The sequence below is a fragment of the Ovis aries genome, chromosome X, assembly GCF_016772045.2.
Source record: "Ovis aries strain OAR_USU_Benz2616 breed Rambouillet chromosome X, ARS-UI_Ramb_v3.0, whole genome shotgun sequence".
NCBI lineage: Eukaryota > Metazoa > Chordata > Mammalia > Artiodactyla > Bovidae > Ovis > Ovis aries.
Window position 1 is genome coordinate 37439020 of NC_056080.1, and position 17883 is coordinate 37456902.

Here is a 17883-nt window from a genome sequence, read left to right on the forward strand (position 1 = left end):
GTTCCCCATCCTGAACCCCCCTCCCACCTCCCTCCTCATACCATCCTTCTGCATCATCCCAGTGCACCAGCCCCGAGCATCCTGTATCATGCATTGAACCTGGACTGGCGATTCATTTCACATATGATAATATACATGTTTCAATGCCATTCTCCCAAACCATCCCACCCTTGCCCTCTCCCACAGAGTCAAAAAGATTGTTTTATACATCTGTGTCTCTTTTGCTGTCTCGCATACAGGGTTATCGTTACCATCCTTCTACATTCCATATATATGCATTAGTATACTGTATTGGTGTTTTTCTATCTGGCTTACTTCACTCTGTATAATAGGCTCCAGTTTCATCCACCTCATTAGAACTGATTCAAATGTATTTTTTTTAATGAACTGATGTTTTTAAAATATAAAGGCACCCTGAGTTTATCTTAAGTGAAGAATTGGCCTTAGCTGGAATTAAATGTCTTCAACAGCTTTTTTTCCTTTTTTCTGTTAAAAAAAAAGGAAGTGTAGCTGATACATAATGTGTTACTTTCAAGTATACAGTGTATACCTGCTCACCTTCTGTGGTGGCTACAATCACTGATGACTGTGACAACATTTGCTTACTGATATGGCAGGCAGTATTCCGTTTATTAATAGCAAAGTGATTCAGGTATATATGTATAATGTATATCTACTCTTTTTCAGATTCTTTTCCACTATAGGTTATTATAAGATAATCTGAATATATGCTATGCTATTCAGTTGGCCCTTGTTTATTTTCTATATATAATAGTGACTGTCTGTTAATCTGAAGTTCTAAGTTATCTCCCCCTACCCCTACTCTCCCCTTTGGTAGCCATGAGATTGTTTTCTATGTTGATCAGTCTATTTCTGTTTTGTAAATAAATTCATTTGTATCATTTTTTTATGATTCCACATGTAAGGGATATATAGTATTTGTCTGACTTCACTTAGTATGACAATCAGTAGGGATAAGACCCATCCATGTTGCTGCAAATGACATTATTCTTTTTTATGTCTGGGAAATATCTTTTTCATAACATTTTTTCTTTGTATCTTCATTACTTTTCAACGGTTGATTTGGGTCCATATTTATGTCTACTACACATTTTTTATACCTATCCAGTACTCTTTGTTTTTGTTTCCAAATAAGAACAAAGAGAAGAAATGGTGAGAATTTTAATATTTTAACGAATCAAAATAGTTTTTCTTTCTGATCAAAAGTGTACAAACAAGGTTAAGGAAGATGGAAAAGTTCTAGAAATCCTTACTGTTGTTTCCCCAGGCTTGCATTACTTTTTCAATGTGTCTGATATCAGTTTTAGCCAATTTTGATTTTGTTCTCAGGAAATCTAACATTGTACATTTTTCTCTTTGCATTCTCTCTCTTTTTTTTTAATAACAATGGCTTCACATTGTAAAGTCCTCTATAATTCCGCAAACATATTACCATACTTAAGTGTCTCTGGCTTTCACAACCACCCTTGAGGAAGATAGGAAAGGAATCAGTATCTTCATTTTGAAGTTGAAGTACTGAGACCTGGAGAGATTAAGTGGAATGCCCAGTAATACCTAGTATGGCTGAGATTTCCTCCCTCCTGCCCTATTCCCTTCCTTTTTCCCTTCTTCCTGTCTTTTTTCTCTGTCACTCACCAGCTTTTGCTTATGCTCTCTTTTTTTCATTCAATTAAATGAAAGCTATTATGTTCCTGGCACTGCTTAGATGCGATAAAATGAAAAATGGAACAAAACAGATGCAGCCTTGCCCTCATGGAAATTACAGAGGAGTTTGCAAGACAAACATGAAACCAGTAAAAAAAAAAAAAAAAGTACAATCAAGAAATATGGTAAGTTCTGTGAAGAGAAAGAACACAGTTCTCTGAATGAGAATAAGATGGGAATCTGCAGTAGATTTGGTAATCAGAGAAAGCCACTCTAGGTAACCAGCAGTAAAGCTGAAAGAAAAGAATATATGAAAGCCAGCCAGATGAAGAAACTAGGCTTATTTTTAAAAAATTATTTATTTATTTACTTTTGTCTGTGCCGAGTATTCCTTGCATTTGTGTGGGCTTTCTCTAGTTGCGGCCAGTGGGGGCTACTCTCTAGATGCAGCTCTCAGGGCTCAGTAGTTGCTGTTGAAGGGGCCTGGAGTGTACAAGCTTCAGTGATTGTGCACACAGGCTTAGTTGCTACGTGGCGTGTGGAATCTTCATGGACCAGGGTTCGAACCCGTCTCTCCTGCATTGGCAGGCAGATTCCTTACCCACTGCACCACCAGGGAAGTTCCTAGGCTGTATGTTTATCATTCAGGGTAGGCTAAATGATGCTCTAAGAACAGTTCCAAATTCTTACTGGTTTAAAATAATGAAGGTTTATTTCTCTCTGATATTCCATGTCCATAACTGAGTGGCTAAGGTCTCTACTTCATGGCATCTTCAGACCAGGACTCAAACTTACAGGGCAGACACTATTTGGGACATTGCCATTCTTCATGCAAAGAAGAGGGTTTGTGGTAACCTGGTGATTTGCTCTTAAAGCTTTTACCTGAAGTCACATATCACAGTTCATGCACCAGCGGGAGTCACTTGACCACATCTAATGTCAAGAGGGCGGTATCTACAGTTCCAACTTGTTCCACCTACCCAGCCTCCCTTGCAGCTAATGGTGATGCTGTGACACTGTCTGGTCAAGTAAGGGAAGTCCCTAAGGGAAGTCCTTCTTCATTGGAGGACTTCTGCATCAACTTTTGCTTTTCTGTTTAGATATATACAGGTATAACTGTAAGATACATGTATAACAGACACTCCCTCCCTATTCTTCCTGCCTTAAACACTACTGATGCACTACTGAAGCTGCCTAACCATTTTGCATAAGAATGATGAGCCATACTTTGAAGATAGGGGATCATCAGAATGAAATGATTCTTTAATGACCTGACTTTTCAGTTGAACTAATACAAGCAAGTGCCCAATTCTGGATTTCTTGTATGTGGGGAATAAAGTGAAAGTGTTAATCATTCAGTTGTGTCCTACTCTTTGCCACCCTATGGACTGTAGCCTGCCAGGCTCCTCTGTCCATGGAATTCTCTAGGCAAGAATACTGGAGTAGGTAGCCATTCCTTTCTCCAGGGGATCTTCCTGACCCAGTGATCAAACCCAGGCCTTCTGCACTGCAGACAGATTCTTTACCGTTCTGAGCCACAAGGGAAACCCTTGTGGGAGAAAAATTACACCAAATATTAAAGCCTGTTATTTGAAACCAGAAACATTTCTAGCTTATGTGCATAAGAAAGATGAACAGATTCTGTGCTTAAAGCCCAGAAACCCATCTTCCTTAGATACCTTCCTGAGACTGGGCCAGGAGTGCAGGAGCCAAATGAGATTGACCTTGCTTTGTGAGTGGCAGCCAGTGAAGCAGAGGAAAGAGAAATCGTCCGTCCTATTCCTCTCTCCTAGCTCCCTGTAGTTCCCTTTCTCCTTCATACAATGTCACCAGTTGCACAGTTTGTTTTCCTGACTACAACTACTGTCCCTTTACCCTTTACTCTGTCATTACCCTTTCTCCTCTTCTTGAGAAATGCTTGTGTCCACTTAAGGTGAAATTATCCTAGGTATGATTGAATTGGGTATCCCTGGTAGCTTAGCGGTAAAGAATTCACCTGCCAGTGCAGAAGCCATGGGTTTGATCCCTGGGTTGGGAAGATCGCCTGGAGAAAGAAATGGCAACCCACTAATGATTGAATTAGGTCAGTTTCTCAAATATTTGAAAAATCTGTAAGCTGCTTGTGAGTGAAAAAGGTTGCCTGCCATATCAACAAACAAAGGGATGTTGCAACCATCAAGTCACTGCAGCCACCCTGAGGGGACTCTGGATGGGAAAGAACAGGATACTAGCCCTAAATAACTGAGTTGCAAATCAAAGGAATAATTTCCATGAGCCCAGACTCTTGCCCCTTCCCATATACAGAAAAGGGCTATATTCATTATCTTGAGCTTCTGGTTGGTTTTCTTTACTTGTCGGTAATTTTTGATGTTCCTACTCCTTGTTGCAAAACTCCTATGTATCCTGGCTCCTCTCTTTCTTCTTCTGAGCAGTCCCTCAGAGCTATAGCTGAGGGGTGGCCTCCCAGGCTTCAGTCCTCAGCAAGTCTGCCAAATAAAACAATTCTCAATTTTTAGGTTATCCGTTTTTTTTCAGTCAACATGCTTAATATTTTGTGCTGCCTATGGAATTCTTCCCAGCTTTCCCCACAGTCTCAGAGGTTCCTCTGAGAATATGTGGGACAGTTAATGCTGGTTGTCTTAGGAATTCCCAACTGGTGTGTTTGGACCTAGAAATTCTTGGTCCTCTGTGTCCTTCCTGTGGTGGCCCACGTCTTTTCAGACTTTGGAACTGGGAGCTAAGTGAACGCTGATTGCTAAATGAAGGCCTATGAATAGAACACAAAGAAAAATGCAATCTAAATATTTGACTTTATGGCCATACTTTCTCCAAATGGTCTCAAGCTCTAGTTTAAGGAGCAACCAAGTAGTTAAACTTCAGGCACCTGATCATAAAATTTATTTTTTTTTGTCTCTGGAGTATCCTGGAATACCCCATGTTCTCAATTTCTTATTCTTTGGCCCACTATCCTACTGGGATAGGGCTGCAGTCTACGATTATTCTTTGTTTCCCTCATTTTGGTCATTTATTCTTTATGATTGTTACATGAATTGTTACAGATTGTGACTAGGCAGTGTTTGATTTCTCATGTGCCCTGAGGTGTTTAAAGGTTTGTGTGTGTGTGTGCATGCACGCACGTGTGCGCTCAGTCATATCTGACTCTTTGAAACCCCTTGTACTGCCAGGCTCCTCTGTCCATGGGATTTTCCCAGCAAGAATACCAGAGTGGGTTGCCATTTCCTGTTCTAGCATATCTTCCCGACCCAGGGTTCAAACCTGTGTCTTCTTGAGTTTCCTGCATTGTCAGGCGGGTTCTTTACCACTGCTCCACCTGGAAAGGTCTGTTGTTATTTTCCAAACAATACAGTTGGAGTTTTCAAATGAGAATTCATCTCATTTTAAAAGTTGCAGCTTTTACAGGTTTTCAAAAGTAAATTGTGTGGAGCTTTTCTTACACTCAATTTTAGGAGCTAGTTGTTCATGAGAAAAAAAGACATAAGGATGCTTTGTAAGTTCTAAATCAGGGAGTAGAAAACATGTGTGTTCTTGTCATTTTTGCTCAATTGGACAAGAAAGGGAGAACTTTGTTTTCTTTTCAATTACAGATTATTACAGGATATTGAATATAGTTCCCTGTGCTGTATAGTAGGACCTTTTTGTTTATTTTATGTATAATAGATTCTCTCTGCTAACACCAAACTCCTAATTTATCCCTCCCCCATGTGCTTTTCCTTTTGGTAACCATCTGTTTGTTTTCTGTGTCTGTGAGTTTGTTTTGGTTTCGTAAGTAAATTCATTTGCATCATATTTTAGATTCCACCTTTAAGCGGTATTTGTCTTTTTCTTTCTGACTTATTTAACTCAATATAATCTCTAGGTCCATCCATGTTGCTACAAATGGCATTATCCTTTTTAATGACTGAGTAGTATTCCTTTTGAATAGCTATTTTCTAAAGTGTATGTAAATAGATCACATCATATAGTAAAAGGAGGGACATAGAAATAGCATTTATTTAGTACTTGTGTGGCAGGAAACAAGCTGGTATCTTCCCATATATTGTCTTACTTAGTCTTAAAAATGGTCATGTTGGAATATTATTACTCCTGTTTTTGAAACATAGAGACTGAAGTTGAATGGGTAAATCATTGTTTACATTTGAATAGGTAATTCATAATGGACCCAGGATTCAAACAAATGTATATCTAACAGCAAAGCCCATGGGTCAGTGGCAATTATTTGATCTTCAATGATGGGCAATGTCTTTGTAGCAAAGTTCACATTGGCTCATTTAAGGCAGCAATCCCAAACCTTTTTGGCATCAGGGACTAGTTTCGTGGAAGACAGTTTTTACATGGACCTGGTGTGGGGTGGTTTGGGGATGATTCCAGTATATTACATTTATTGTGCACTTAAAGTGAAAGTGTCAGTCACTCAGTTATTTCCGACTCTGTGTGACCCCATGGACAGTCTGCCAGTCTCCTCTGTCCATGGAATTCTCCAGGTAAAAATACTGGAGTGGGTTGCTGTACCCTTCTCCAGGGGATCTTCCCAACCCAGGGATGGAACCCAGGTCTCCTGCATTGCAGGCAGATTCTTTACCATCTGAGCCACCAGGAAAGCCCATTGTGCACTTAATGTCAATTATTATTATGTCAGCTCTACCTCAGATAATCAAGAAGTAGATCCTGGAGGTTGGGGACCCCTGACTTAAAGAAAACACCCATGTTGCCAAGTTTGATTTCACCCTCTTGCCTCATATCTAGGCAACGAGACAACATAGCATTGTACATGCCTGTAGGCTGGGGTTGTGCTCCCTTGTTATGGTATCAAAGACACCCTGGAGAAGGTAGAGTAGAATGTAAATAAATACTAATAGCAAATAGAAGTGCCTGGATAAGATTTCAAAATCCGAGAGTAAGACGCAACCGTTATATTTTTCCACTAATGAGATCAAAGGATTATTGATTCTGGAGGAAGAAATTATGGATTTTTGAAAGTCACTTGAATGTAACTCCTTGATCCTTTCAAATAGTCTCCCCAGTGAACACATCCCTTATATAAAGATAGCTCTGCTTCTCTTTTGTAAGTGATTTTTTTTTCCTCTCCTTCCAGGAAGCTGAAGAATGAACTCCTGGAAGCGAAACGCAGAAGTGGGAAGACTCAACAAGAGACCACAAGGGTCTGTGCCCACTGTCAGAGAAACCTGGGCTTGATATTCGATCGGGGAGACCCGTGCCAGGCCTGCTCCCTCAGAGTGTGCAGCCAGTGCCGGGTCTCAGGCCTTGATGGCAGCTGGCGGTGCACCATCTGTGCGAGAGTCGCGTGAGTTTCTTGCCTTTGTGTGCAAAGTCAGCTTTGATGACTGAAGAGTTGGGGAATGGGGAAAGCAAGGAGGAAGAATACATAAAAGGTAGCGATAGAGAATAGAACTGAAAGTATAGCCACACTAGAAGTTCAGTAGTGCTTTGGCAGGGTGTAATATGTATCTGTGTGTGTCTAAGACACAGAAACATTGTATGGTTGGAAGCCTCACAGAACGTGGTCTCTTCCCACATCTGAACACCACCCTCAGGCTTTCTTAGAGCCACACTTGGCTCCACCCAGCTTCTTAGGGTGTGTGTGCTCAGTCCTGTTCCATAGAATTTTGGGAATTTTCCAGGATTTTCCCCATGGAATTTTCCAGGTAAGAATACTGAAGTGGGTTGCCGTGCCCTCCTCCAGGGGATCTTCCCAACCCAGGGATTGAACCTGCATCTTCTGCATTGGCAGGCTGGTTCTTTACCACTAGTGCAGCCTGAGAAGTCCAAAACTGGGTTTCAGTTCAGTTCAGTTGCTCAGTCATGTTGACTCTTTGTGACCCCCATGAACCGCAGCACGCCAGGCCTCCCTGTCCATCACCAACTCCTGGAGTTCACTCAGACTCATGTCCATCGAATCGGTGATGCCGTCCAGCCATCTCATCCCCTGTTGTCCCCTTCTCCTCCTGCCCCCAATCCCTCCCAGCATCAGGGTCTTTTCCAATGAGTCAACTCTTCACATGAGGTGGCCAAAGTATTGGAGTTTCAGCTTTAGCATCAGTCCTTCCAATGAACACCCAGGACTGATCTCCTTTAGGATGGACTGATTGGATCTCCTTGCAGTCCAAGGGACTCTCAAGAGTCTTCTCCAACACCACAGTTGAAAAGCATCAATTCTTCGGTGCTCAGCTTTCTTCACAGTCCAACTCTCATATCCATACATGACCACAGGAAAAACCATAGCCTTGACTAGATGGACCTTTGGTGGCAAAATAATGTCTTTGCTTTTTAATATGCTATCTAGGTTGATTATGACTTTCCCTCCAAGGAGTAAGAGTCTTTTAATTTCATGGCTGCAGTCACCATCTGCAGTGATTTTGGAGCCCCCCAAAATAAAGTCAGCTACTATTTCCACTGTTTCCCCATCCAGATGCCATGATCTTCGTTTTCTGAATGTTGAGCTTTAAGCCAACTTTTTCACTCTCCTCTTTCAGTTTCATCAAAAGGCTTTTTAGTTCCTCTTCATTTTCTGCCATAAGGGTGGTGTCATCTGCATATCTGAGGTTATTGATATTTCTCCCGGCAATCTTGATTCCAGCTTGTGTTTCCTCCAGTTCAGCATTTCTCATGATGTACTCTGCATAGAAGTTAAATAAGCAGGGTGACAATATTACAGCCTTGACGTACTTCTTTTCCTATTTGGAACCAGTCTGTTGTTCCACGTCCAGTTCTAACTGTTGCTTCGTGACCTGAGTACAGGTTTCTCAAGAGGCAGGTCAGGTGGTCTGGTATTCCCATCTCTTTCAGAATTTTCCACAGTTTATTGTGATCCACTCAGTCAAAGGCTTTGGCATAGTCAGTAAAGCAGAAATAGATGTATTTTTCTGGAACTCTCTTGCTTTTTTGATGATCCAGTGGATGTTGGCAATTTGATCTCTGGTTCTTCTGCCTTTTCTAAAACCAGCTTGAACATCTGGAAGTTCACGGTTCACATATTGCTGAAGCCTGGCTTGGAGAATTTTGAGCATTACTTTACTAGCATGTGAGATGAGTGCAATTGTGTGGTAGTTTGAGCATTGTTTGGCATTGCCTTTCTTTGGGATTGGAATGAAAACTGACCTTTTCCAGTCCTGTGGCCACTGCTGAGTTTTCCAAATCTGCTGGCAACTGGGTTTAATAATCTGCAAATCAAGGTGCAAAAATAATTCAGGATATCTTCCTGTCTTTCCCATGAAATCAAATTGTTTACTTGGGATATTTCTCCATATATGTGTACAGAAAAAGTATCAGTAATGCACTTTGCTTTCTACTTGAAAGGAACATGATGTATCTGTGACTCAAGTACATAATGTAAAAGTCGCTCTTTTAGACCCTGAAGTCTTCATAGAAAGTTTTTCTCAGTGTGAAATAATGGGTCTTTCCAACTCTGCTCCCCTTTACTTCACATTTCAGAGTTGGATATAAAGGCTCTTCCAGTATTGTCAAATTGGAGAAGGAAATGGCAACCCACTGCAGTATTCTTGCCTGGAGAATCCCATGGACAGAGGAGCCTGGTGGGCTATAGTCCATGGGATTGCAAAGAGTCAAACACGACTGAATGACTATTACTTACGGTATAGTCAAATAATGACTTACAGAGGAAATAATGGACAGAATTTCCTCAGTTATAGTTTTGCCTCTATATAATTTTGCAGGAGCGTTTATCCCTCTCTACTCTTAGTGACCACTAGAGGACAATAAATCAGAAGAGGAAAACTTGGAAAGAGACTAGTACCCCTCCTTTTTTTTAAATGAAAACATAGTACACATGGCTTTTGTTTTTAACTAGAGTTGATGACGAACAGGGAGGCCTGGCGTGCTGTGATTCATGGGGTCGCAAAGAGTCGGACATGACTGAGCAACTGAACTGAACTTACACAAAAGGACACAAATGACAAGTGTACAACAGGGTTTCTCGATTTCAGCATCACTGAAATTTTTGGCAATATGGTTCTTTGTGGGGGAGGGAGGGGCTGTCCTATGTACTATAAGATGTTTAGCAGTGTTCATGGCTTCTACCCAGTAGACACCAGTAGCACTCCTCCCCTTTTCAGTGGTGACAATGACAGATTCCTGCCAACATTACCACATGTCCCGTAAAGAGCAAATGTCTTTGAGAAGCACTGATGTGCAGCTTTGCAAATTATCACAGTTCCTGTGTAACTACCATTCAGGCAACGAAATAGAAATGCTACTGACACCTCAGAAGCTTTTCTTCTTCCTCCTCCCAATCACTAGTCCCTTCTTATTCTCCAAATATAAATATTATCCAGCTGACACCATAAGTTAACTTTGACTTTTTTATACTTTAAATTGATTTTATGCTTTAAATTGATTTTAATTGTTTAAATTGTTGATTTTATACTTAAAATATAAAAAAATTCAAATTTTTTATACTTTAAATTGACTCATACAGGGTGTGTGTTTTTGTTCATAACTACTTTTGGTCAACATTATGTTTGTGAGACATCTATTTTTGTTGCATTTGGCAGATGTCTACTCATTTTCACTTTTATACTCATTTCACTCATTTTCGCTATAGTGTTTTGTTAATGCTCTATTTATAACTATATAAGGATTCATATACCATTCTATCATTGATGTATATTTGGGATGTTTCTAGCTTTCACCTCTTAAAAATAGTGTTGTTATAAATATCCTTGCGCATGTTTCTTGGTACATTTGTGTATGTATTTCCATTGAATATGTACATAGTAAAGTTGCTGGGTCATAGAATTTATGTATGTGTTTCATATCAGTTGTTGTTTAGTAGCTAAGTTATGTCTGACTCTTTGTGACCCTATGGACTATAGCCCTCCAGGCTCCTCTGTCCATGGGATTTCCCAGGGAAGAATACTGGAGTGGGTTACCAGTTCCTCATCCAGGGGATTTTCCCAGATCAGGGATCAAACCCATGTCTCCTACCTTAGCAGGTGGATTCTTTACCACTGTGCCACCTGGGAAGTCCCACGATGCCAACTGTTTTCCAAAGTGGTTGTGCTAAGTTATCCTTTCACTAGCAAGGTATGAGTGTTGGTTACTTTATATTTTTACAACAGTGTTTTTGGTTTTTCCATTTTTATAATTTTGTTGGGTGTGTAGTGGATTAATTGCATTTTTCTTTGTTACCAATGAGAATGAGGATATCTTCATATGTTGACTGACCATTTGAACATCCTTTTCTGTGAAGTGCTGGTTCAGGTCTCTTGCCTTTTTCTGTTAGGTTATCAGCCTTTTACTGACTAGTGTGAAGGAATTCTTTATATATTCTGTGTACAAACCATGTTGGTTCCTTGTGTTTCAGATATTTTTTCATTCTCTCAGTGGTGTATTGAAGAACAGAAATCTCTAATTTTTTAGTAGCTCAATTTGTTCATCTTTTCCTGTATGAGATTAGTGGATTTTTTCTTTCTGTATCCTAACAGAAAAAAAAAAGCTTCTTGTAAAAGTTGATGAAAATATTCTCCCATGTGATCTCCTGTAAGTGTTACTGTATTACCTTTTTAGACTTACAATCTATTTGGAACTGATTTTTGCATGTGCTATGAGTTACAGATTCATTTTTATATTTTAATATGAATATCCATTTGACCCAGCAACATTTATTGAAAGGACCATTTTTCTCCATTTCTCTACAGTGTCACCTTCACAAATCAAGTTTCATTTCTGACTACTCTATTACATGTGTAATGTACCAATGATACATTATTTTAATTCAATGTAGCTTTATAAAATTTTATATCTGGTAGGCTTGCCACTTTGCTGATTTTGTTCAAAATGCCCTGGCTATTATTGGTCCCTGGTATTTTCAAATACATTTAGAATCACCTTTCCACAAAACAGGTCCTACTAGCATTTTTATAGGGACTACATTACATCTACAGAAAGTTATGGAGAGAATTGATGTCTTTCAGTATTTAGTCTATTGATCCACAAACACTATGTGCCCTTTCATTAGTTTACCTTTAATTTCTTTTAGTAATATTTCATATAATTATTTTCCTGATATATCTTATATATCATTAGATTTAATCCAAGTATTTGATCATTGTGTTATTATAAACAGTATCCTTAAATTTTTTTTTCTAATTGTTATTGATATGGAGAAATGCAGTTGATTTGGGTAGTCTAACTTTATATTTGGAAATCTTGTTAAACCCATTTATTAATTAAAATTATTCCTGTGGCACCATTCAAATTTTATTTTTGCATAAGTGTGTCTTCTTTTCTAACACTTGACATCTTTTTTTCTTTCTGCATATTTGTTTTCAATTTTATTCATTTATTATTCTTTTACTTTTTTAGAATTTTTCATTAATAGTGTTTTGATTCATATATTTAGAGACTTCATTTTTCCATCCTTTTTTCTTTTCTAACATATACATTTAAGGCTATGAATTTCCCTATTTGTACTGCTTTAGCTGCATCTCACACATTTTCATATCCATTATTTTTTATGATATTGGTTTCATTCTGTTTTCTAATTTCTATCACCTTTTTTTCCCAACTACGAGTTATTTACAATTGTCTTTTGATATCTAATTTCATGGGGATTTTTGATATCTTTTTGATATTGAAATTAGCTTTCTTTCACTTTGGTCAGAGAACATACTCTATATAATTTCATTCTTTGAAATTCAGCCCAGAAAATCTTCAATTTTGTTAAATGTTCCAATTTCCTTGAAAAAATGAATTCTACCGTATTGATCTGAATATCTTAGTTTTGTCTTTTAATGATATTTGTTCATTGTGTTGTCAAAATCTTCCATATCTCTACTGATTTTTTTAATCTATATATTCTATGTGATATTGAGGGAAATATATACTAATCTCTTTCAATAATGATTGTGGATTTTCTATTTTCCTTTTTAGCTTGATAATATTTGTTTTGCATATGTTGAATTTAGAGTCTTGATTGCTTAAGTATTTGGAATTGTGAGATTTTATAGTTGTACAGAAACCTTTATAATTGAGAAAACTCTCTTCTTATCTCTAGTTATGATTTTTTCCTTTTCAGTTCAGTTCAGTCACTCAGTCGTGTCCGACTCTTTGCGACCCCATGAATCGCAGCACGCCAGGCCTCCGTGTCCGTCACCATCTCCCAGAGTTCACTCACACTCACGTCCATCGAGTCAGTGATGCCATCCAGCCATCTCATCCTGGGTCATCCCCTTCTCCTCCTGCCCCCAATCCCTCCCAGCATCAGAGTCTTTTCCAATGAGTCAACTCTTCACATGAGGTATCCAAAGTACTGGAGCTTCAGCTTTAGCATCATTCCTTCCAAAGAAATCCCAGGGTTGATCTCCTTCAGAATGGACTGGTACTTTATAATGAGTATGGCCTCAGTTGCTTTCTTTTGGTTGACATATGCCGGGGGAATCCTCTTTATCCTTTACTTGCAACTTTTTTTCTTTCCTTATATTTACCATATGTCTCTTATAAGTGGAATATTATCGTGTGTGCATATTTTAAATCTAGGCTGACAGTTGTCATTTAATTAGGATATTTGTCCCATTTGTAGTAATAACATAACCCATATATTTTATTTAAAATTTACCACTCTTTTACTTATTCTTTTTTTGGTCCCGTCTATTCTGTTCTTTTATCTCTACTCATTTGTCTTCATTTAGGTTGTTGCAATATTTTTCTATTTATCTCCTCTAATATTTATACATTTTTTTACTACTCATCTAATGATTACTCTAGAGATTACAGCATACATCCTTGACTTGTTAAACTATAATATTAATTAGTAGTTTTGGTACTTCTAAGACAATATCAGGACTTAAAAACACTTTGATTGCCTTTACTCCCCTCCTAGTGCTATTGTATATTTTAAATATTTGTATATCTATACATACACATATATACACATAGCTGAGTGTGTGTGTGTATACATGTATGTATGTATGTATGTAAGATTTGTCTTAGTCTATTTAGGCAGCTGTAACAGAATACCATAGACTAGGTGGCTCTTAAATAACAGAAATTTCTTTTTCACAGTCCTGGAGATCAGGGTTCTGGCAGATTTGTTGTCTGGTGAGGGTGTGCTTCCTGGTTCATAGCCAGCTGTCTTCCCACTGTGTCCTTACCTGGCAGAAGAGGGAAGAAGGGACAAAGGAAGTCTCTGGAGAATCTTTTTATAAATGGAGTGATCACTTCCCAAAGACTCCATCCAAATAACCATTGCACTGGGGGTTACATTTCAATATATGAATTATTATGGAAGGGGTACATTCAGTCTATAACATAATTAATCCCACAAAATATTCTTATTTTATAGTCATTATTTCACTTAGATTTACTACTTAGTTACCCTTTCCATAACTATTTTCATATCCTTAAATTCACCTACTCATGGATAGTAAAAATTCATTTGTGAGTGGACCTGAGCACTTCATACCCATGTTATTCAGGGGTCAACCATATTTGAAAAACAATAAAGCTTAGTGAGACTCTGTTTAATAGTATGTATCAATTGAGAATATACTTTTTTTTCCTAGCAAGGAAATTGGATAGGGCCTGTAAATATTCAAGATTACCTTAACCAGATTATGGTTTAAGCTAATTTCAAAATTGAAGCCTTAGTCCTTGAGAGAGTGGATCTGTTTGGGGATCACATTTATTCCTGGATAATACAAATAGTCCTACAAGGTCTCAAAATATATACCAATTAAATAAGAGAGGTGATTGATTTTCTGTATTATAAATAGTAGAAATAAGCACACCAAGAGTTCAGAATGTGTGTTAGTACAGTTGGATTGAATAAATATCAAAATTTGTTTGTTTTTCCACCCAGTTCTTTTCCCACCAAACTCTGCCAAGAGTGAGGTTTGTTATTTCAAGTGATGAAAGGAAAAGGGATTTTAACAAATGACTGACCTGCTAATTGCAGAGTCTGAAGACTTATAAGGAATATCTCAGTAACTGTTTCTCCATTTCTTATACCATATTATTTTATTTGATCTCTAATATTTGATCATTTTCAGTTTTTATTCCATTTCTGTTTACCTCTTCTCTACATCCTGAACCCTCATTTGCTCACACAACAGTAACTAGGGACTGTGACTCATGAGGCTTTCAATCAATCAGGAGTTGCCTCAAGCTTTTGTATGGGGAGAGGAATTTTGTCTTTAATTTCTAAATGTCAGTTGTAATTACTGAAACACTCTTTTCAATACAAGACCCAAGAGGTTTGTGTATTCATGCATTGCTAATTGAAAGTTTTGCCATCAGCTCATCTGGTAGTCAGTATAGATGGTAATTGCAGGTCTAATTCATAAAAAATCTCCCCTCAATCTGGTCAGATCCATATTAGGTTATATATAATAGAGAGAAGCTTTTAATGTGTTAAGTCATTGGAATTTGCAAGTTGTTTGTTATGGAAGTTAGCTTACCTAACAAAACTAACATAATCCCTTCCCGTGTGGTTTTTTTTTCCCCTTAATACTTATATGGTATATACTTTCCTCCTCTTGTTTATTATCTTTATTCCTCCACTAGAATATAAGCTTCACAACCATGAGAGCAGGGCCCGTTATCTGTAGTGTTCAATGAAGTAATTCTAGTGCCTAAAATAATGCCTATGGTAAATACTCAATGATGAGTAAATAGATGGCAAGGCCCCACTTAAAGCACTTCAGGCTTAAGCAAGTTATGGAACAAATGTGGTTTTCTTCAGAATTAATGTGCGCACACGCACACATATGCACGGACACACATCAGGCCAAATATATTTGCCCTCTGAAGAGAGTAAATTTCCAGTTGTCACAGAAAGATATGACAAGTTGTTGTCAGAAGGATATAAGAATAAATAATTTAAAAAAAATAAAAGGTCTGTGTCTTCCCGAGGGGATGTTAAAACCTCAATACAGAACTTCAGAATTACTTGTACTTCTTTTTTTTTAATGTGATAATAACTTAATAAACCCAACTATCCACCTATCCACTTGCTCTATCTTTTGACCCATCTGTCCATCCTCACTACAACAATTATTGATAACCTGTTGGAATACTAGAGGATAAGGATACAAAGATGGATGAAACATAGACTACCCTCAGTGGTTTCATAGTCTAAGGAGGAGGAGTTTATTACATTATTATCTCATCACTAGAATAAATTCTGTATTTGTGCATTACAATGTTCTGAGGAAGAAACAGCTTTCAATGTGTGGTTCTTATACCTCTTTTTAAAATTTTTATTTATTTTAATTGGAGGCTAGTTACAATATTGTGGTGGTTTTCGCCATACATCGACATGAATCAGTCATGGGTTGTACATGTGTCCCACCATCCTGCACCCCTCTCCAACCTCCTTCCCCACCCCATCCCTCTGGGTTGTCCCAGAGCACCAGCTTGGACAACAACTTATAGTTGTAGCATCTGTGTGGCAGCTGGAAATTTACAAGATGTGTGTTTCACTTAGTAGAAACAGAATCTCTTCTCATTTTAAAAACTGAAAACAGAGACAATTATTTCTTCAGCTACGAGTCTATGTGATCTCAGAGATTATCTGTCAGTGTTGGAAGTACCCTGTTTGCTATTCATGGGGTGGTTTTTGAGAGGAAGCATGAATGGTACTCTACTGGCAGTGAACACCCTTAATTTGTTGTGAGAGAATGCTGTAGTGCCAGTGGGCTGTCTCTATGTTCAATAGACCATAAAATTGAAATTCCCATCCTGACCTCTAAGAGATGAGATGAGTCAGAAAGTGACTCATTCTCTAATCAGTTGGAAAACACAACCTTTGTTGTCATTTACCTTGGAATGGGTAAAAGTAAAGAGCTTTAATTGCTGTAGCACTGAAAAGGATTACAGCAGAAACTAATAAAGGGAGCCTACCTCCTTCAATGGGATGATCAGCCCTTGACATTTTTTGCAGCCTCTTCTGGTTCTAACAAGTTGGTTGCTGTTGGTCTCCTTTTAAAATTAACTCTATAGAAACAGAATGAAAGGGACCCTGACACAGCCAGTTAGTTCATGTGGCTATCCTAATGAGACCTACAAAATTCCGCGTGATTATGTTAGCGGAGGCAGTTGCTTTCCAACACAAAGACAGCCATAATGATCAGTTTTCCTAATTAGCACCTCAGTTGAACTCGGACCCCAAAGATAAAAGCAACATGATCAGGAGCCCAAAAATGAAATACTTCTGATATGATGTTGATGAGCTGATCTTATTTATATTCATGCCATGTGGTGACATTTCATGCTGCTATTTGTCCTTGTGGAAGCCTTTGTCATGTTTAAGGAGGAATCCGGTGTTTTTGTTTTTGATGAATTGGTAGTGATGACTGAAAACAGATGAAATAGACCTGAGATAGATGAAATATGAGTCCCTGTCACTAACTTGAAAGACGATAGTACCAATGGTTGGAACATATACAGAGAGGGTACAGAGGGAATGCATAGTGCTTTGTAATGAAAAGGAGAAATACAGACCCTGACATCTGAAAACTGATCTGACATTTACATGTAGGTCTTGATGTTGTTAGAAGGTGATCTGGGGCAGGCTGTGGTGTTCTCCTAGTAGACATAAATGACCTCAGAGTACCAGCATCCCACAGGATCACTGCGTATCCATGATGAAGTGAGACACAGTAAGAATTCTTCATAATCTTATTTTAGCATAGATGAAAACAAGGTGACTGGTCAAGCCACAATGTATCACACATCCCCGTTTCTTGGTTAATATGAATTTCCTCTTACTTCCTTACTAATTACAGCTTTAGCCTTCTTCTAGACTACCCTTCTTTTAGGTAAAACTTAAGTTGTCCCTGCTCCCTGACATCACGTAGTCTAGAGCGAATCCCTGCTCTCTTGAAATCTCCCTAAAATTACCTAACATAACCCCAAGTGAAAGTGAAAGTCCCTCAGTCATGTCTGACTCTTTGCAACCCTGTGGATTACAGCCTGCCAGGATCCTCTGTCCATGGATTCTTCAGGCAAGAATCCTGGAATGGGTTGCCATTTCCTTCTCCAGGGGATCTTCCCAACCGAGAGATTGGACCTGGGTCTCCTGCATTGGAGGCAGAATCTTTACGCTCTGAGCCACCAGGGAAACCCAAGATAAGCCCCAATCCTATATTAAATTCTTTCAAACGCCGCCTTCTCGAGACTTCCCATGGTTTTTCATGGCATGTTTTCCTTCATTGCAATGAA

The 17883-nt window shown here is 38.5% G+C and overlaps 1 protein-coding gene across 4 annotated transcripts in view; it reads left to right on the forward strand.

Moving 5' to 3' along the window:
* SYTL5 (synaptotagmin like 5) overlaps nt 1-17883 on the forward strand; it is a 278287-nt gene that overhangs the window by 178215 nt on the left and 82189 nt on the right. For all 4 annotated transcript variants that reach the window (XM_027963201.3, XM_060408401.1, XM_060408400.1 and 1 more), the window contains exon 3: nt 6779-6988. In XM_027963201.3, the coding sequence (XP_027819002.1) occupies nt 6779-6988 (210 nt within the window). The remainder of the gene's footprint in view (nt 1-6778; nt 6989-17883) is intronic.